Below are 22,534 nucleotides of genomic sequence, written 5' to 3'. Positions count from 1 at the left end.
GAAGGAAGCATAAACGAACATGTTGGAAGATTTTCACCTTAAACACTCTGAATCAGGACTTTGAGCATATAAAAAATGTCTGCAGGCAGGCAAATGTTTGAAACTTGTTTTGTGTGTGTTTTCTTTTTTTGATTTTTCCATGTTGTCCAGCCAAACTTGACAATCAAAGCAAATCTGTTATTGCTGTCAAGAGGCTGCCATTATGTTTTACAGAGCATCTTTATGTACAAAAACACATGAAAGTCTGTTGTTTGCAGCTCAAGTCCGTAGCAGTCCTTCCAAATCATGAATAGGTTTCTGTGAAGATAACCTTAGCTAAAGCAGTTTAACAATACAACTGTCAGTACTCAGAGGACAGGCCCACTCATTTTATCATTTTTTGTTATTCAATAAATGATGACAAATTGCCTCACTTGAGTCGACAATAGCTGTGTGAGAAGATTAAATGTTTGAAAAAATAAGAGAAAGTGAGTTTACGAGAGCTCGACATCTTGCTTCTCATCTCTGCTTGAGGCTTTTGCTCAAGGCCACATGAGTAAAACAGCAAACTTTTCAACTGAACCATTGGCAGCAATGAAGGCAACAAGTTTTGACAGTACCTAAACACACTACAGTTGATCTTACCTCTGTGGGCACAGCCAGCACAGGCAGGAAGGGCTTTATGTAGCTGTACCTATGCATTGCCACCATGGTGACACAGCGAAGCATCTCCAATAAAGCTGCTCTTGGCCTGAACACAAAGATACACCAAACAATAACACAACACTGAGGTGGAATAGTTACAAAAACCCCTCAAACTCATCCAGTGGGCATACTTCATGTAATGTTAAGCAGGGTAAATATTTTACCATCCATCTTCCCCCTGGAAAACTAATGCCACCTTTATGGATGGGTGATGTGGCAAAAAGATCATAGTCGACCTATTTTGGTTGAATCACAATCCACGATCGGAATTGCAATCATTTGTGTTGCATATGGTTATGCTGCCTGTCACTGTTAGGCTAAAGGGCAAATTCATAAACCTCTGCTCTGTCTCTGCTCTGATTACATTATAAAATTTCTAACACAAAGTTGTGATTTACATCTGCACTGCTTCTGGCCTGCCCGACCCATCTCATGTTTCCCTACCGGCAGGACTGGTCGCTGGTGTTGTAGTCCTTGATTTCAGCTGCTTCCACAGTGAGTCTCTTGTCTGACAGTGGAATGAATGCTACAGTCTTGGATAGTAGCTGGACTGTATTTGGCTATCGGACTTTAGCAGAACGAGGCCTAAAACCAACAGCTGCAATCCAAATTTATTGAATTGGAGTCCATCCATGAGAAGACCGACTCACTGGAGAGGCAACTGAATGACATGAAGGGCCGCCACAGCAGTGACCTGGCCAGCATGGACACATGAAATGAGACTTGGCTAGTTGGTTTGCAGTGATTGAACTTAAGAATAAAATACCTACATATTACGCCCTGACTGATGTGATTGGAATGATTTCTCTGGCAAGCTGACTATATACAAAATTACCATTGTCCACAATATGATTGTCAGACCAGCCAACCCAGTCTGTTCTAACTGGGCTTCAGACCTCTGACTCTGGGCTGGCAAAGACCTGTAGCTCCCGGCCATTTTTTTGTTTTGTTTTTTTGCTTGTGACCCATTTTAGCAAAGCCATGATTCCCATTCTCAGACGATTTGATTGGCCTTAGAGGCCGAAAGAGGTCAGACTATATATGTATCCATAATTTATCTATTTTATTATGCACAATAAAGAGGCTACATTTTTAATTCCTTGACTCAGAATAAAAGACAAACTGTTTAGTTGTTTAGTTTAGTGAATCCTTTTTCTGCCCTCGACCTGCAAAGACTCAGTGAACCGCTAATCTTTACAACTACCCGACTACATTGTTTCAGATTTATATTGTGATGCCTTTTCAAGGTTTCAACCCCAAACCCAGAGCAGTCCTTACTGTTCTTTCAGCACCATCTGCCTCAGCATTTTATCACTGCATAGTCAAATATGCAAATGCTCGGAATGCTTCCATGAAAATGAATCCATTAACAAATATCAGTACTGTACCTCTGGTCGATGATGAAGCCCAGGGAGGTGAGGGTGAGCAGAATGTAGCAGGTCATCCCCAGTACGGTTAACTGGGACAGCATCTAGGAAGATACAGTTGCATACCATGAGAAATACGGTTAGGAAAAAATATATTAGACTCAAACCCCTAAATCAATATCATGGCTGGTCAAGTTACGATCACAGGAGACCTTACTGGGAGAGCAGTCATAAACCGCAGGACTGTTCAACTGTTTACTTGGCACTGCCAACCAAAACATGTCTGACCTTCAGAGTAAGTGTACTGGCACACACAGTATGCTCCAGCAAATGCGCTCTGCCTCTTACTTTACACTGACATGCCTAGTTTACACAGACGCTACAATCATCCCAGATGGATCTTGACAGGGGACCTGACCACAGTTGAAGAGACTGCAGTTTGAATCCCCTAAACGGAGCCAAAACAACCAACATCGGAACAGAAATCCCATGCAGATTCTCACTGACCTTTTCCGAGCTATTTGGGACGTACACACAAACAGACTCGCACAAACACGCAAAGTACAGAGCATGATGTACGGTCTCATTCGTGTTCTCTAACCTACAGCCTTGGCCGAGGGCAGCAGCTGGAAGCCCGGTGTCTCCTGAGGATGCGGTGGGCTGTCAGCTTAGGTTTATATTTCTCTGACACTCAATACAGAGTCTAACAGCCAAGTCTCACTGACGGCTCCCATACTGTACATACCCTGAAGGCCATATATAGGCAACATAAAATCAAGCCATCAACAGGATGCCATAAAGCAGTATTTATTTATGTTTATCCAAGAGTCGTAATAATAAGTCCCCATAAGAACTATATTAGCTGAGCCTACACAGGGGAGATGGATGATACAATTAGGTTTTCCATGAATCAAATGGGGGGAAATTTTGGGCTTAATCCATCTTTTGCACTGTAGGAACAAAAGTCACCCCAGACTGTCAAAGTTTATTAAAGCTGAATGATCACCGCAGTGGAGTTCAAAGGCTACAGATTCAGTTATTTTTTGTTTGAGGTATAATGAACAGAAAATTATTTTGGTATCAAAAGTTATGTGAACTTAACTCCATTTAATAACCCAAGGGGCTCAGCAGTCCAGATGCATTTGGTCGCAATCTTAATTTTTTTTTCTGTGCCTATCTGTCACCCTAAGGGGACGCAGCCGAGACGCTACTGGAGACAAAATCACCACACATCCCTCAGTTGTCGTGAGGTGGAGCCACATGTAATTTCTAGGTCCTTTTACAGAAATAGTAGAGGAAATGTTTTTGTTCCTGTCATCGTGTTAATTTTTAATGTGATCAAGTGTCAACCTGCAGCAATAACAGCAGAGGACAGAAATGAAAGCTAACATCTGGTGGCAGTAAGCAGAGGACTGACTGTGTTATTCTGTTGTCCCCTGAGACAAACCAGATTAACTCATTATTCAGGCCATTATTTCAGCCGTTATTATGATGAAGCTCACTAAAGGCTGGTTGGACAGTTGGAAAAAAATACAACAGTGCCTCAGTTATGAAATGTTATTTCACCAAATTACACAGATAATATGCCCTACGGTGCTGGTTAATCAGGAACAAGTAGCTAAAAGTGACTGTACTTTGTGATGCTGTTTAACTGGATTGCATTATTTATCTCATGCTGACTGTTATACAGAGTGTGGACAAAATGTTAGACACCTGTTAGTATAGCACAATACAACTACAATCACAGTAGCACAAACTGGATCTGCAAAAAAAGATTTATTGCAGGACTGTTGCCTTACACAGTATTAGTTTTTAGATAAGTGTAACTAAATAGTAAACTAGCAACACAGTGTACATATATATTATTGTTGTGTACATGTAGATATGAGGTGGGGCTATTGAATAACAAGACTCAGGTCATGGAAGATGAACTACAACATGCATGCATGAACTGCAGAGTACTTATGGAAAATGGAATTAAATAAAAGTGAATTACTGCCTTGGCCTATTTATTTAATAGTCACAAGTTGTATGTTTAATTTTGCATAGAATTAAAATGCACAATTTTGTTTTTTACATTTGCATAAAAAGAAACACTAAAAAGTAAAAAGAAAATGTTTAATCACTGTTAAATGACAATTTTAAAGAAATTCTGGTCATCGTGTGCTTTTGTATGAGACCCTAAAATTTTACTTTTTCCATATTTGACATAAATTAAATAGTTTATTTTGCCATGTTGTGTCAAATGTCGCTCCGTAGTGCTTCAAAATGAACTTGCACTATAGGCACCACCAATGTCCCAATGCTGCAAACACGAAAACACTAATGCAGACTTGCGTTTAAATAAAAAGTCTTGTCATGGTCAATTTCCCTCCCTGCCTCTAATAGCAACTGTTTAGCAAACCTATAATAAAACATACACGTTGCCCTGATGATGTAATTGAAGAGTAGTTTCTCTTGTTTGAAATAGCCATGTTTTCATGGCTCTGAATTAACGCAAAGCCCATAAATTGTCCAGCAGTGTATCATCAATTGTCAAGCTAAATAAGCAGCTAGCGAACATGTGGGTATAAATACATAACAGTGACATGATTTATTGTTGGGCCAGAGTGCTCACTTTGTTATTTTCCCTCCAAGTCCTGATTGCTGCATCCTGAAGGCTATTTGGGTTGGGAAATGGTTGACTCGACAATTAAGGCGTTTGTGTTCACTGCTGGACCACCAGCTGGTGTTTCATTCGTCAGGAAGGAGGGGAACCCTTGGAGGAGATGCGTGTGCGTGTGTGAGTGTGTGTGTGTGTGAGTGTGTGTGTGTGTGTGCGTGTGTGAGGGGGGACCACAACTGAGGTCATGATCAGAAAAAAAAAAAAAAAGAAAGACAGGCCATTTTATTTGGGAGTTTGAAGAGGCTGGGCGTGACAGCAGTTTTTGGCTAACCAAAACTATGCCTAGGGAAAAAAGCCTTCCAAAGATAACTGCTGAGGAGACCTGTTTCTGTTTTTTTCTGAAGAAGCAGGAAGGGGGTCTTTTGGCTTGTCGAGTGGAAAATAATAGACAAAGGTTGTTCTAAAGGGGAATGTCGATCCGTCATTCTGTCATGATGTTAGACAGAGCTAGTCTTTTCCTGCTGCCTAAGTAGAGGACTCTGCTCCACCAAGGATCAGCCACAACAAACTGCATAATTGGGTGAAATAATGTTGGCAAACAAACACACAAGAACCCAGGCAACTTTAAATTAAGAGCTCTGGACCACCTTGTCATACTTTATATGAGGGATTACAGTAGCCTAAACATATCAACAGTTAGTCTGGGATGAAAAGGTCACCAACTTCAATCTTCCGTCTGACTAAAGAAATGAACGTATAAAGCTCTTCCCTCTTATCAGAAGTATTGCTGAGGTGCTTCTGAGCTAAGGGAGTAAATCTGTTGATCAACTGTAAGAGAAAATTCTCATTTACAGTTTTTCTAATGGGTGAAATACATACCATCTTGTTTTCAATCAATTCATGGTAAGTCCCCAAAACCAGCAGGAAATGTATGACCACATAAACTTGTAAAGGCATCGACCAACTGGGATCATGAGGCACTTCCTTTCCGGTAACCTGCACATGGAAAATAAACATGTTTAATTCCCCAAAGCCTAATTTTTGAGTAAGTAGAGTAATTTTCTGGACAGATTCTCAACATCAGCCAACATGTCTATACTTATATAACAGCACTTCATTCAAGTTTAACTGCATGTTAACAGTTACAGGCTCAGAAATTTTTCATTGTACCTTTTGGGGCAGTGAAAAGCTTGAACTCCGACTCCCTACTAACAAATAATACAAATATATGTGAAGAATATTGTGTTCTGTGTGTTATTTCTGACTTGAAAGACCACTAAAATCATGAATTAGTGAGCCAAAATGCTCCCCATCCACACCGCCTGTTAGGTTCCTTATGTCAATCTGAAATCCAAGGAATTATAAGTAATAAAAAAGAAATAGATATATTTATAGTATCCAGGAGCATGCAAAATATTCACTCGAGAATGTGAAAATTGACGTAGTATCGCAAAAGATAACAATAACCCATTTACCATTGAAGAAGCTGTGTGTTATTGCAATGCATTAAATCGTGTCTATAGTGGAGGATGGGGAAGACAGGCAGTGTCACTGGCACGCATCTTTCAATAATACAGGCTGAGGGGTTTTGGTTGAATAGTCTCTTTCGCTTAGGAAGGTTTCTGAGTGAAATTGCACAGGAGTGTCTCAGAAAAGAGCTGGACAATTTCTGTAAATGCTAAGGAAAAGTATTGGAGAGGGCACGCTGGTCCATCCTACATGAAAAGAAAGGAAATAATGTCGACCCTTAATTCCTTGTGACAGCATCTGGCCATTCAGTAACTGCAGTAGTGTCCTTATCTTACCTGATCATAACATCTTTGTGGGATCAACTATTTTGTCACAGTAAATATTCACAGTCTGAACAATCAAGTCAATATTTCAAGGTATTAACTGAGTTGTACGGTGGTTCTTTGGCCATTACAGACTGATAATCAGATCAGAATAAGCTTATAACACAGAAGTTTGTCCAGAAGAAAAAGGTATGAGATATTTTAGCTGGATGATGTTTATATTTCAATATAAGGCCTAACAAGCTATGCTGAACTTGGATTAATTTAACCCTTAAATTTATACAGTCAAACTAATTGGGGTTCATGTCGAGAAGAAACAAAAGGGTGACCACGTGCAATTATTCTCAATGTGAAAAATATCCTGTTTAATTTTTGCGACTGGTGGCTTATAATGTTATTATTTGTTATTTCAGTTTCAACCTTGGTAATGAAGTAAGGATTTTCACTGGATTGTCCACCTTAATACAGCCTCCATGAAACAACACAGTAAGAACACCTGGACGTTTCTGCAATCCACTGGTGCATAACTACATAACTAAATAAGTGCAGATGGATTCTCTTGGCACCACTTGCCTTTTCCGATGACCTTATGAATTCTCCTTTACATCTTTCCTTGACTTTATGACATTTTCCTTTAAAGTCAACAAAAAGTGCTAAAGAAAAGATACATGACATAATTTCTGAGTATTTGACCACAACCCTAGAATTCAGTTTGGTGAGCTACCACTGGGGGAAGACAATATCCTGTAAGAGTTTAGTCAGAAATGCAACAGAAGAACAGGCGTGTCAGTCTGCAGTGCAGCCAAACAAATTTTGAGCTTGGAGGATTCATCCTGTCACATTATGTTAAAAAAGATGACTAAAGGGCGCCCAGACAGCTCAGTTGGCTGAATGGATGACCCATAAACAGGGGCTAGAGTCCCTGATGCTGCGCCCTAGGTTCAATTCCAGCTCATGGCTTTTTGCTGCAGGTCTTTCCACCATTCTTCTTCCTACTTTCCTGTCTGCCTCTTCACTAACCTGTCAAATAAAGCCAAAAAAAAAAAACACTCAAAGAAGCAACAACTACACATCCTCTTCCAAATGTCTGCAACTGGATTTTGTTTTGCATCATGTTCTGTGTGTGAATGCATCGCTTCCAGTGAATCCTTTGAACATTGGTATGCAATTTAAACCATGCAAGACAAATGTGCACTCTACCAGTAAAAAATAAAAATTACCACATAGAGAGGCAATTACAGAATTCAAATACACCCAGTGACTATTGATGAAAAAAAATCCACACATACAAAGAGAAAGCTTTCTAAAATATTGGAAATGTCAATGAATATAACTTTAACAGACCCTAAAAAGACAATAAGCAACATTGAGGGAGGGGTGGATTAAAGACATGACAAACAGAAAAGAAAATAGGATCAAAGGCAGGAAAATTGCTAACTTTATAATAAAACTAATAAAAAAAATTGGGGAAAACCTCATGAGTCCAATGTGTTGACCAATGACCTTTCTCACTGCTCAAAGCCTCTTAAGTTTTTATTTTATTCAAAACAGATCTTTTTTAAGTCTCCTACAGGCTGAATTTCAAAACTGTTGAAAATTAGCTTGTTGTGTCCCATTTACAAAGTCATCCAGGATTTGCTGGGTGTAACGGTTTCCTCCAAATACTGAGGCTTATACACACGTGGACAAAATTGTTGGTACCCCTCAGTTAAAGAAGGAAAAACCCACAATTCTCACTGAAATCACTTGAAACTCACAAAAGTAACAATAAATAAAAATTTATTGAAAATTAAATAATCAAAAACAGCCATCACTTTTGAATTGTTGATTAACATAATTATTTAAAAAAACAAACTAATGAAACAGGCCTGGACAAAAATGATGGTACCTCTATAAAAGATTGAAAACTATTTGACCAGAGTGACATGATTAACTCAGGTGTGTCATTTAATTGACATCACAGGTGTTTCCAAACTCATAATCAGTCAGTCTGCCTATTTAAAGGGAGACAAGTAGTCACCCTGCTGTTTGGTGAAAAGGTGTGTACCACACTGAACATGGACAACAGAAAGCGAAGGAGAGAATTGTCCCAGGACATCCGAAAAAAATGATAGACAAACATCTTAAAGGTAAAGGCTATAAGACCATCTCTAAACAGCTTGAAGTTCCTGTGACAACAGTGGCTCATATTATTCAGAAGTTCAAGACCCACGGGACAGTAGCCAACCTCCCTGGACGTGGCCGCAAGAGGAAAATTGATGACAAATTGAAGAGACGGATCGTTGGAATTGTATCCAAAGAGCCCAGAGCAACCTCCAAATAAATTAAAGGTGAACTCCAAGGCCAAGGTACATCAGTGTCAGATCGCACCATTCGTCGTTGTTTGAGCCAAAGTGGACTTCATGGGAGACGACCAAGGAGGACACCACTGCTGAAAAAAACTCATAAAAAAGCCAGACTGGAATTTGCAAAAATGCATGTTGACAAGCCACAACGCTTCTGGGAGAATGTCCTTTAGACAGATGAGACCAAACTGGAGCTTTTTGGTAAGGCACATCAACTCTATGTTCATAGACTCAAAAACCAAGCATACGAAGAAAAGAACACTGTCCCTACGGTGAAACATGGAGGAGGCTCAGTAATGTTTTGGGGCTGCTTTGCTGCATCTGGCACAGGGTGTCTTGAAAGTGTGCAAGGTACGATGAAATCTGAAGACTATCAAGGCATTCTGGAGAGAAATGTGCTGCCTCGTGTCAGAAAGCTTGGTCTCAGTCGCAGGTCATGGGTCTTCCAACAGGACAACGATCCAAAACACACAGCCAAAAACACCCAAGAATGGCTGAGAGAAAAGCGTTGGACTATTCTAAAGTGGCCTTCTATGAGCCCAGATCTGAATCCCATTGAACATATGTGGAAGGAGCTGAAACATGGCATTTGGAGAAGACACCCATCAAACCTGAGACAACTGGAGCTGTTTGCTCATGAGGAGTGGGCCAAAATACCTGTTGACAGCTGCAGAACGCTCATTGACAAATACAGAAATCGTTTAATTGCAGTGATTGCCTCAAAAGGTTGTGCAACAAAATATTAAGTTATGGGTACCATCATTTTTGTCCAGCCCTATTTCATTAGTTTGTTTTTTAAAATAATTATGTTAATCAACAATTCAAAAGTGATGGCTGATTTTGATTATTTAATTTTCAATAAATTTTTATTTATTGTTACTTTTGTGAGTTTCAAGTGATTTCAGTGAGAATTGTGGGTTTTTCCTTCTTTAACTGAGGGGTACCAACAATTTTGTCCACGTGTGTATGAATCCTTCTGTGAGAATTCCCTGAGTCATTTGGCCTGCTTTTGTCTTCCAATGCGTCCATAATGATAAGTGATTAGGCCTGAGGGCTTTATATTGAAACTACAACCTCTCTTGGGGATGAAATACAACAACAAAAAACTGGCCAATCACAGATGCCTCACTCCAATTCAGGGGGTTTCCCAGGATCCCGAAGAACCGAAAGACCACATGTGGGTTCCCCCTGCATCCCATCCCCAACTCTGTAGGTATTCCAGCCTGTTGCTCTGGTTTTTCTCAAAGAGCTGAAACCTTCTCTCCTCCTTTACTCCCCTCTCTTTCCTTTCTTTCCCTTACCGGCAGATATCAACAAGAAGCCGCTTACATGAAGCCTTTAAAGATATTTCAGTTAAATTCCAACTCTGCGTTTAAGAGCCCAATTTAATAGTAAAGACAAAAGGGAGGTTTTTTTTTTTGTTTCAAGTATGAAGCATGAGGGAACTAAATATGTGACACCATCAGCGTTATTTCAAAGCTAACCACTGGGGCATTCAGCTGGAGCCTGTATTTCTTTCTGCACACATACACATACATACATGCACGCACATGCACTTTTACACTCCACTGAATGTGGTTTTATTTCTGCAGACTGTGTTTAAAGACAGTGAAACTGAACTTATTGTGTTGCCTCTACAAAGGCTTTGCAGCTTTATTTGATGTGGCAGTTCCTTGTAAAACTTTTAAGAATATATGAATCCCTCAATGAGGAATGCTCTGAGTCATTTAAGGCCTGTGTTTTGCGTGTGTCAAAATGATGGGTAATGAAGCCTGAGGGCATTTTTCTTTGAGCAGTGATGCAAACCTTGGGATTGTCGATGTGGTCGCCCAGTCGGGATTTACCAGGTTTCCAACTTGGACCATTGAAGAAAGTTGCCAATTTGTGGATGATTGTTTTGTAAGTTTTGGACTTTTTCCACAAATATAAATAGTAGTGGAACTAAAAGAGAGAGAGAGAGGAAAAAAAACAGAAGTCAAACATCAGTGTACAGTCAAAACGCTACATTTAACTGACGAACGCTAACGAGGCAATAGCTGCGATAATTAATCCTGAGTAGGAATGTTTCTGCTTTCATTGGGCAGGACATCGCTCACACTGTGCGCTGCCAATGATGAGGGCAGCAAAAATAATCATAACATCCACCTGGCATTTGGTTTTATTGGCCTCTTTCACCTCAGCTGGGCAGTTTGTTTAGAGTAGAGTAATAATGTTATGGTTACAAACTGGCCAGTCAGCCAGCGGGGGAAACATGAGCTCACACCTCATCTACTGAAGGTGTTTACACTCAGATGGAGGTGAGCTGCTTGACCGATGGCCCACTCATGGTGGAAGATAAGACTGACCTGAACGTGGAGGATTTCAAATCTCCTGATAGGGTAGACCAGGCCATATATCACTTTATCTGTCTCTGAAGCAAAGGTGCCTGAGGAGGAGACACACAAAATAATTAGTCTTTAACTTGTATTCAATGATTCTTGTAACTTATATTTAAAAAAAACGAAAACCGAAATAGAAGCAAATGCAAATTGTTTTTGCTTACCAAATATTCTGTCCCAAATGATCAGAATTCCAGCGTAGTTCTTGTCAATGCAATAAAGGTTTCTCCCTGTAGAGGTCACACTGTGAGGTTACCGCTGAAATTATTCATTTGCTAAATAAATAAATAGATAATTGTCATGCTCCTTTAATTCCCTTTTTTCAATTCTGTCCTTTTTCTCCACAATGATGAGCAGTTGCTGTATCAACCTTTCAGTCTTTATTGTTTGATACGCAACAGTATAAAGTTAGATTCCAATTCTCACTTATACAATGTAACTTTTCTCACCATGATGAACTCTGTGATGTTTTGGGGTGTTAAAGATCCACTCTAGAGGTCCCAGGTCTCTGATCAACTGAAAGAAAACAATATCAAAACACTGCTATTAGATATGTTGCAAGCAGACACATTTTTAAAGTAATAATGTCTTGCATTTTCTATATGTAATGTACTAAAAAAATACAATTCAATCTACGATCATAGCATCAATGTGTTTTCTGTCCTCCGAAAGTGTTAAAACATGTATATAACACGATGCTTGAAAACATGTTTTTGTTTTTGTTGTTTGTCTTTAATCTGCCAGTAAATTAACACTTTAAGCTGCAGTCAATTCCAGCCAATTTCAGTACAAAAAATCGCTAATATTCTATTTGTAAATAAAAATATGACGAGGAATACAGGGAATATTGGACGCGCATCGCGAGGTGCATTTCCTTGAAAACGACCTATTCGTGGATAATATGCCGACTTCAAGACATGTTTTGGAAAAAATATTTTACTGGCTTGTTTTGTCTGGATGTCCAAGGTTGGATTATGGCCGTTTCTTGTGGAATATTTTCATCTGTGTGTAATAATGAACCCGGAAATGTGAGTCGCGTTGTGTACGGTGAAGCCGTGTATAGAAAACGGATGGATGGATATTCGTTGTTTGTCGGACAAATGTGTTTATATTACCCACTGTAGTAATCACATCTGAAAGTGGTTTATACCGGCGGATTCATGAGAATCTAAGCTTTCCATCGGCGTATAGTGTTTGTATAATTGCGTTTGCAGTTTCAGACATTTAGCAAATTGCTTATGCAGATCTCAAAATGTACCGCGGGGGGGACACTGAAGCGCAACGGGTTAAATGCAGAAGTTCTATGTATGATATAATTCCACAATATCTCTATTCTGCACCTTCAGGAAAAACCAATGCCACAATTATGAGTCAATTAACCCTTTTGCCTTGACATTACCACAAGGGTTAGGGTTAGACTGAATCAAAGAGGTCTATTTTCCCATTGGAAGCATGAAAGCGATCAATAAATTTTAAGGGAACCTTGTGTACAAAATTTACATTTTTTGGCTCAATAGAAAAGTTCATGGAGTGTCAAAAATGAAAAAAAAAAGTTCCATCTTCTGGATAGCATTATGGCTATCTGACTATTAGACATTGAAATATGAAATTTCTTGTTTACAAGTGGAAAATCTGGACTGATGATGACAGTAAACCAACATATATGTGGTCGCCAAAAAGGGACCATGAAGGATCACAAAAAACAAATTCCTCTGAATGCCAGATGGTGTTCCAGGGTACACAAACAATGAGTTTCCTGAAATGATGCTGTAGCTTTTCTTGCACAAAAACATTTGCTCAGGGAAATTTTGACGAAGCGGCAACCTCAGTGGCAGAAAAATGAGGCCACCACAGAACTGCCAAAACTGTTGTTTCTTGAATAGCCAGTAGAGGGAGGCTCAAAAGAGAATCAATTCCCATAGATCACAATGTTAAAATGCCCCATTTTCAGCAGAAATAATTATGTTTAGAGCCTGTACAAAGAAATAATTTTAGTGTCAATAGTTAATTTCTCTGTTCATGACAACTGCTCTGGAGGTGAATTTTTATATAAATCAACCATTTAAATTGTATTAAGGATTAAAGTTATGCATAATTAATGGTGTAGTCACTAAAAAGTGTTCAGAGACACACGTGGCCAGCCTCAACTCAAATCCTGCTCCACCTCTTTGCTCTTTTTGGATGTAATTTCCAAGTCAGGCACAAGATGACTCCACCTAAAATGGTGACATGATGGCAAAATGGCTAAAGTTCTCACGCTGAGCCATATTTATATACAGTCTATGATATTACCTTGATGCTGGGATAAGACTAAAGCGACAGTATGCTGATGTAGTTGGGTGACAAAAATGTGAGCTGTGCTTATAATTTCTTTTTGTCAATAAACAGCTAAACTTGATTAATTTCTATATTTCTTTGATGGCACTGGTGGTGGCTTAACAACTGCAGTACTGTGAATGGGACAAAGTGCCAAAAGCAGGGATGTTAACACTACTGATAATAAACCCATTAACACACACACACACACACACACACACACACACACACACACACACACACACACACACACAGAGCCCATCCACATGTGGTCCGGTCTAAACAATCATGCAGTTGGATGCCTTATGAGTACATTTCATACACATTAATCATTTTAGCTGGAAGATATCAAACAGATGCACCAGTGAGTCATTACAGATTGCAAAGGTCACACAGCACATTTCACACAGTTTATGTTTTCCTTTAAGTTGCAATTCAGATATTTTGATGGTTCACACCCGTATGACAGACTTCTCAATCTGGAGAAATGTGCACGGCTGGACAGAATTTCTCAGTGATTCATTATTTCCATGTAATGGCTGTGTCTGGCAGCCGAGCGTGAGAGTTTTATCTTGAATGAAAGGGGTCTCCACCACTTCACTCTAGCTCTGAAGCTGCAGCGAATAGTGAGCCAGTAAATTACATGACATCAAAAAAAGCCTATAAAGGAGGCATAAATTACATCCCCTCAGAAAATTGTGACTATTACGACTGTTTTCACTAATAGTGCACTTAAAGATGGAAGGCATTCCAAATCCATTCATTCCCTCTAACGATCGCAGGGATTGTAAAAGTGATACTCCCAGTCACTTTAAAGGCAGACAGAGTGGTCATGCTTCTGTTTGGAATATTTCACAAAATCTCATTATTTTTTATTGAATACAGGTTCCACTACAGCACTGAATCCACAAAAGCCTGGCTTAACAAAGCGATTAGTACTGGCACAGGGAGAAAGATAACTTTTCTTTTCATATTAATTCTGCATAGCAACATTGAATAGACGAGCAAATTCATACAGGGCTATATATTTGATCACTGCATTACATAACAAATGATCTTTCCCATATTTATAAAAGCAAGGCAGCTTGGACTTTGTGGTTCATCTCATAGTTGCAAAATAACAAACAAAAATAAAAGGAAAAGAATAGAAATTGCTCGTGGTGTGTTACCGGAGTGATTCCTTAAGTTGCTTAGTTAAAACAACCTAAAGGTTTTCCATTTAAAATGATAAGAAAATATCAAATTTCAGCAATCTCTTAAAAGTTTCATCATATGGAACCGCTTTACTGAAAGACTATCTACAAAAGATCTATCAAATATATTTATATAGAAATATATAGTAAGAGACTAATGCTATTCATCTGGAGACACTGAAAATGATGATACAGGTCAAGAAAGAAAAATAGAACCGGTGGCTCCTCTGGATAATGGCAGCTGATGTTACAGGACATTATGTGTCATTGCAAATGTATAAAACATCTATACAACAACCTGACACCAAATCTTTTATCCATCTACACATCTGCTATCATGAGGTTGCTTCTGTGCTCAGTGTTTATCACAACTACAGACAGATGGATTAAAGAATTAAAGAACTATTCACCTCTGTGTGGATCCAGAACTGGTACAGCAGGTTTAACTGTATGTGAACAGCAAAGATGGATGGAGGTACAGCCAGAGCCAAGGGAATGTAGAAAATCTGAAGAAAAGAGAAGGGAACCAAGTCAAAGAAATCTCCTGGAACATCTTTACACAACTTCACAGGGCTCCAACAACACAAGGCAGAGCAATGAACAGATATTTGGTTTCATTTGAACGGTGATGATTTCATTCTAAGCAAACCCAGCAGATGTCTTTGTCTTTGTTGGTATACTGTGTTATTTATCAGCTTCAACACTCCAACACAATGCACAATTCACAAGCCAAGCTATTGACAGGTAGAACATTTCTAGTTGAAGTAAGAATGTTTTGTAAATCTACCTTAGATATTCCAAATTAGTGCCATTTCCAGTATCTGACTCTTGTACGTGTGCATGTGTTGACTTTCTAATATCTTGCTGTAATGAATGTCGGTTTTGATGCTGTTACGTAACATGCTACCTTTCAATTTTTAAAAAGCAATAATTTTGCAAGAGACAACAGAAAACAGAATAATTTCTATAAATGTGCTCACATCGGTGAAAACATTGTAGTATTTTGCTAGAATTACATAAATATGATTGTGATGGAGTTGCGAGAGTTGGAGCCATGACAATACTTCAAACATGAATGATGCTGCAACGGAGATAAAAATTCAGGATCACAGATGCTTTCCTTACATCTTCAACCGAGCAACACAAAATCTACACAGTCCTGAAGGGTTCAACGTTATCCTATTAATCATTTCTTTGAAATTTCATCATAAATAGTGTATAAATTCTTGAGTTATGGACAAAGACATGTTTTGCAATCATGGTGATCTTTGACCAAACAGTCGAGTCAGTTCATCTTTGATTCCTTGGAACAGGGATGTAAAAATGGACCTTTAAGGTATGTGAGTATACTGTAACATTTGAAACGAAGCACAGTTTTTATGACAGTGAATTTTGCCTTTTATTTTACCTTACTAGGGAAAAATGTTTGAGAATCAGCTCTGATTTGCAAACGTGACCTGGCCAATAAGCGCCAACAGGAACAAATACACAGACACAAATAGACATATAAACATATCATATAACAAAAGTTAACAAGTAAGAAGCATGGGAGAATATGCATATGAGTGAAAAAAATATGCACGAGGTGTACCAAAGTGTGTGTGTATATATAAATGTGCATGTAAGTAAGGTCTGAAGTGATCAGCAGGAGCAACAGTCAACTACAATCTGTTGGAGTTTAAGCTTGAAGGTGATGAGTGGAGTCAAAGTTGCAAATTTGAGGATGTTTTGTAAGGTGTTCCAGTCGTTAGCTACTGCACAGTAAGAGGAGTTATCAAAAATAGTAGCAATATTGGGAATGATGAGCTTTAAAAGAAAATTGAAACTTTGAACCAACTCAAGGGTCCAGTAACAGCTTTTTACTCTTGGTATTTGTATTCTATGGATTGCTTAACCCTTTTCAGACATGGGATACACAACATTGCTGATTTTTTATCAAAGTCAGCACTTTGTCATCCAAAGTTGGGTCACTTTTAAGACATGCACACAACAATGGGGTAAATATCCAGGGTATCCACTGATAAATTACCATATTGACATTATCCTACATTAGCAAACCTTAATGCATAGCGCTTAGGTGCATGGGGCAACAGCTAAAAGCCACGCTTTGCTGCTTCTGTGCTGTGAGCATGAATGCAACAGCTACCAGCTAAAAGCTTTACTCTCCTTTTTTTCTTTTCAAACATTTGAGATTTTGTGAACATTGATATCAGATTTTATAGTAGACAATTAGGCCTGAAATTTGAGTTACAGCCATTGTTTCCAGGTGAGGCCAAGAAGTACCCTTGTATATTACCTTTCTAATGATTAAATCTATAATAAAACAGCTATCCATTGTAGCTGAAGGCAATCATGTACACAGTGTGTTCGTTGGAGACATTTATCGCTGGCAGGTAATAATACTCTAATGAGTAATTACAGTAGCAGGATGGTATACTCGTGACTGACTGAAAGTAAACTATAGTGCACGTGATCAAGAAAATTAAGGAACATGTCACAGGGCAACTGTGGGGATCACTGATGTGTTTTTAATAGTTTTAGGACAACAATGGAGCTCTGTGGCACAGAGAAATAGAAAATATCACTTTCAGTCACTAATTATTCACATTCGTTAATCAATCCATATATCATTATCTATACACTGCTTAATCTTTAGTAGGGCATATATATACATATCTCTTATAATATCTTACCCATGATGTGAACTGCTGCGTGAGGGACTGTCGGAGAGCTGTCGAGAGGTTGTAGTACTCAGAACTGTGGTGAACCTGATGAGCAGCCCAAAGCACGGCCACCTCTGGAGAAAATCATGCACACAGAGATTAAACATAACATTAGTTTGTCACTTCATTCACTCTCTCCCTATTCTTAAAGAGCTAACGGCATTCCTGTAACTTTCTACACAACATTCATGCACAAGCCTCGAATCCTCCCACCACAACAAGTGATTTACCCAAAAATCAACCGTGCTCCTTCCCCAGATGAGTAACTTGACACTTTCATCACCAAAAAGAGTCGTTTCAATTGTGCTCCTGGCCAGCCGTGATGAAAACTCGAGGCATGAGACTCGCTGGCCATTAAGGGGGGGTGGGGTTTCAGGCTATTATGACTACGGGGGTATTCGGCTGCAGCTGGTTAGCCTCCAGCCTGATGTCCCAGTGCTCCAGTTTACATTCCTCTGCTGTGTTGTGATACTTGCTACATTAATATCGGTGTTACACTTCATTTTAAGATCCAAAGGGAACATGCTTGTTAAGTTTCACTGGATCTCCAGACCGTTTCCGGACCACCCCGTCTGGTCTGTGCTTTTTGGCACCTCCTGTCCACTTTGGCTTCTGCTGCCGTACAAGAGAGAACAGTAACCTTCAAATATTACAGAACCACAAAGCCTTATATGCATTATACTATGTATAGTAATGTATCCATTATAATAGAGTAAGCTTAAGTTATTAAATGAGGTTTAGGTTTTATATGGCAGCCTTGATGTGTAATGGGATTTGTGATTAAGGGTTAGATTGTCAAACTATTAAATTTGAGTTGAATAAGATATTTAGGATGAGTGAATGTGGTTTCGTTTTGGGTGGCTGACAAGCTAAAATGTCAAGGTTAATATCACACAACTGACACACAGGAATGGATGTGTTTTTACAGACATACACAACCTTATTTTTAGCTGAAAGAATTTTAGTTTACTACCTTAAAGAAATAGTTGGAAAAATGTAGGAAGTGTAGAGGTCACCCATTGGTGTCAGCTCAACTATTTTGAACCCTTGTTTTGGAATTCAGTTTCTATCTTGGTCTTTCGAAACCACACATGACCAGTGAGAAGTGGATCTCACTGAAACTCAAGGGCACTATGTACGCCACATACCCGGCTTGATCGTCTATTTTACTCTAAATGGGAGCATAATTTAGATTATGAACCTCATGCTGTATTGGTGAAAACTTGAAACCAATCTTAAAGATTACAAACTCATTAAAAAATGTTTCTGAGAATATAAATCAAATGAGGCAAAGCTACGTTCTCAGAATTTTCTATGCAACCTGAATTCTTTTTCATCCAGAGTAGTCGCCCCCTGCTGGTTATTAGAAAGAGTGCGAGTTTATTGTACTTCCACATTGGCTTCATTTTTCAGATACGCATGCTACATCCATGTGTTTTCTATAGTGTGGTAACAGTGCTCAATTGTCTCACATGTATCCCAAAAGACACACACATAAAGCATAATACATTTGCTTAATGTGGGATTACTCCCTTCTATTCAAAGATAAGGATGCAAAAGTTAAATCTCAAACTCTTCCTTTCTCTCTGTTTAATAAACTTGTGAATTGTATCGAGGCCGGCAGTGGTAAAGCCCAATGGGTCGAGACTCCACTGCAGCTGAACAAACATACTGCTGAGAACTGAAGGTGAGTGCTGTGAGAGCGGAGCAGCACCACGATCTGTCTGAACACATTTCTAATCAGTGAAAACTGAGGTGGAATTCCTCAAGTGTTTGGGAAACCCCGAGTGAAAACTACCGCTCCTGAGCAATACTCCACACCTCACTTATTTAACAGGGTTATTGCTGGATTTCAGCAGGTGTGAGAGAATAAATGTCACAGAGAATGTTTTTGGAAGTGTCACATACAGTGTTAAATGGTGTATTTTGGATTGAGTCAAAATGGAAGCAACAAGGTTGGATTTTATTTCAAACTTTATTAGCCCTCTCAACGCAACTGACAGAAGTCTGCAGACAAGGCTCGAGTGTGAGACGGGAGTAAGGGGGGAGACTGGCTGCATCTACAGCAGTCAAGAACAAAAATTATGACGCTTCTTCCGCTCTGAGCCATGGGGGATTCAAAGATGAACTGTCCAGCTAAGAGACATATTCGGAGGATAATCCAGCCTTTGTTTAATTCCAGCAGCCTGAGGTTTTTGCTTTTTTTCTGCTCACTGGAGTCATGCTTGGCAGGGTCCAGGACTAAGGGCGGCTAAGATTGATGCTTGTTGTCATTGATAGGAAGTTGGAAATGCTAGGCTTCACTGCAAGCCCATGTCCTCATCTCTGGACTCGGCGGGACGCTGCATAGTTTGGCAGGGCCTATTCAGGAGGGAAGCCCTGTTAATGGTGAGAACCAATGCCACAGAGCCCACGTTCCCAGCAAGAGCAGAGAAATGCTGAGGACGGCACTTCCATCTGGCCTCCAGCGAGCATTAACTCAAGACTTCTCAGGAATAACAAGGATGAGTGCACGCTAATCAGGTAAGGGACATTTATGGCTTTTTATATCACATCTACAGACAACACTTGTTTGTGATTGCCTGTCAGATGTCCACTAAACTCAGAATAGCTCAAATAGTGGTGGCCAACCCCCCACAGTTAGGAGATTTTTTGACCCTGCTATTTTGCTGGCTGAATTTGGGTCTACTGAAGATCAATACAAAGCTGTTCTGAATGATCAACTTAATCCTATAAGTCCTAATGATAAGAGAACTGTGGACATTGTCAAAGATTTTACTCACAAATAAAATATTAAGCAATGCGTTTCATTTAACTATCCAGCATTATAATGGAATTTAAAGCTTTACGGTATTTTCACTGTGTCATTCTAGTAGTTTAGTGAAGAAAACAGTAAAAGCGCTTCTTCTGCCACTAATGACAACATTCACCTAGATACTGGATAGTAGATGTTTCTGCTCAGACATGCAAACAACTTGTTTCTCTTTTGGCAAATCTTTTCTATCTGAGCTGTAGTGAAGTTTAATCACACTACTGAATGTCTGTCACCTGTTTGTGCCGCTTTGCCCATCACATACCTGGTGTTCTGATTTGGAAAGGAAAAGTGCATCATCAGAATCAGAAAAATACTTTATTTATCCATGAGGGGCAATCAGGTACATTAGGCATCATAGACACATACACATCAAATACAAGTCTTCCAGTCATGACAAAAATGTACAACACAATGTTCTTCTTACTTTCTAAAGTACTGTTAACAAACCGTTAACGGCAGATCTTATTGATCCTCTGGAAATAAAAAATTTTAGCCCAGCGCTTGTTTAATACCGGGGCTAGATGCCCATCCCTACCCATGATGAAACATTACTACCTTGTTGAGAGTAGTCCAGGGCTGGACCCGAATATTTAGTCGTTATGGTGGTATCCGAATATTTGTTCCTTCCTGCTGCAGTCAGACTGTTCAATCAAGCCTTCTCCCAGTAGTTCACTTCACCCATGTACTAACTGCAATAACAATGAAAATAAGGACACTATCTGCAATTTCACTGAATTCTTTTTCTGTAAACATTTATATTCATATTTCTTCAATAAAGAGGAAGCATCTATTTATATCTGTGCACTGTGTTCATTTTGTGCTGCTCTTTTTCTTTTTACTGTTTCTGTTACAGCAAAAATTTCCCCACTGTAGGATCAATAAAGATGTAATCTAACCAGGGACGGCTGGTATAAATGGACTAACAGGGCTAAGCCCTCCCAGGCAAAGATGAGAAAATTATTTTTCAAATAACTTACAACAGATTGTTTTAAGTTTAGGTGAAAACAAAGGTAGCAACAGCACCAATCAGTCAAAAGAAAAACATAGAATATCTCTAAATGGGCTTATTTTTTTACAGCCCCAGCAGATACAGTCCGGTTTCATTCATTTCGTTCTTGTAAGTGATTGACAGGTGTCATGTCCCGCCCCCGTGATTTACTGATCATTTGGGCTAACTTCAGGCAGCCCACAGGCCACTGACTTTTGAACAAGAGCAGCGAGTTAACACAGCGGTGGCTTTCATTCATTTCGTTCTTGTAAGTGATTGACAGGTGTCATGTCCCGCCCCCGTGATTTACTGATCATTTGGGCTAACTTCAGGCAGCCCACAGGCCACTGACTTTTGAACAAGAGCAGCAAGTTAACACAGCGGTGGCTTTCATTCATTTCGTTCTTGTAAGTGATTGACAGGTGTCATGTCCCGCCCCCGTGATTTACTGATCACTTGGGCTAACTTCAGTCAGCCCACAGGCCTTTGACGCAACGACAAAAGGTTATGCTATGGCGGGCGTTAGCATGAACGAGGTGGATTATTTGCTTTCATGTCCATTTTCCTCAATGTCTTTGGAGGAAAAGCTGGAAGTGAAGAGACTGGGATCACATCGGCCGTCAATGTGAGCTTCTTTTCAAATAAGGTAGGCCCATGTTGACCTGTTAAAGGACTGACACCTTGTTTTTGCTGAGGTCATCTGTTGTACTGAAGGCGTGTTTTGCACTACATGTCGCCAAACAGTTGTAATAAGACAGTTGCAGCAGGCTATCTGTGGGCAGTCGTTGCAGTTGGAACACGTTTTGTAGTGCTGTGTGTGTGTGTGTGTGTGTGTGTGTGTGTGTGTGTGTGTGTGTGTGTGTGTGTGTGTGTGTGTGTGTGTGTGTGTGTGTGTGTGTGTGAGTGAGTGAGTGAGTGAGTGAGTGAGTGAGTGTGTTGATGTAGAGCACTAAAAAAGTATAGTGTACCTGTAATTGATGTAACTGTGTGTATCAGAGGTGATGTTGCTTTTGCAGCTGTGTTAACCATTTAATCGGTATTATGCATTTGTTAGCCCACCCAACAAATTTCACCACCAGCCACCACTGAATCTAACTATCTATCCAACTCATCATATTTAAGAAACTGTACCACAGATTATGTAGCATTGATTAACCAATTACTGTAATATCTGACAATAATTTGACAAACTAGTGACCACACCATTTCTTATGTGGCCCTTTTCACATATTTTGACTTTGTGTTGTGCATTATCTCTCTCCTCCAGCAAAACCAAACAAAGTGTAATGTAAAATAAATCTTATTATCCTGGCTTTCTGTGAACAAC

General features: G+C 39.5%; 1 protein-coding gene across 1 annotated transcript in view; it reads right to left on the bottom strand.

Moving 5' to 3' along the window:
* agmo (alkylglycerol monooxygenase) overlaps nucleotides 1-22,534 on the bottom strand; it is a 64,125-nt gene that overhangs the window by 17,785 nt on the left and 23,806 nt on the right. Inside the window, exons 4-12 of the mRNA XM_022197381.2 lie at nucleotides 17,375-17,478; nucleotides 15,092-15,187; nucleotides 11,622-11,688; nucleotides 11,337-11,402; nucleotides 11,140-11,219; nucleotides 10,601-10,735; nucleotides 5,536-5,652; nucleotides 2,073-2,155; nucleotides 625-730 (exon numbers count right to left, since the gene is read on the bottom strand). Of these exons, the coding sequence (XP_022053073.1) occupies nucleotides 625-730; nucleotides 2,073-2,155; nucleotides 5,536-5,652; nucleotides 10,601-10,735; nucleotides 11,140-11,219; nucleotides 11,337-11,402; nucleotides 11,622-11,688; nucleotides 15,092-15,187; nucleotides 17,375-17,478 (854 nt within the window). The remainder of the gene's footprint in view (nucleotides 1-624; nucleotides 731-2,072; nucleotides 2,156-5,535; nucleotides 5,653-10,600; nucleotides 10,736-11,139; nucleotides 11,220-11,336; nucleotides 11,403-11,621; nucleotides 11,689-15,091; nucleotides 15,188-17,374; nucleotides 17,479-22,534) is intronic.

Source organism: Acanthochromis polyacanthus, chromosome 12 (assembly GCF_021347895.1).
Source record: "Acanthochromis polyacanthus isolate Apoly-LR-REF ecotype Palm Island chromosome 12, KAUST_Apoly_ChrSc, whole genome shotgun sequence".
Classification (NCBI taxonomy): domain Eukaryota; kingdom Metazoa; phylum Chordata; class Actinopteri; family Pomacentridae; genus Acanthochromis; species Acanthochromis polyacanthus.
The sequence above is the reverse complement of the archived record's forward strand: the minus strand, read 5'-3'. Positions and strand labels throughout refer to the sequence as shown.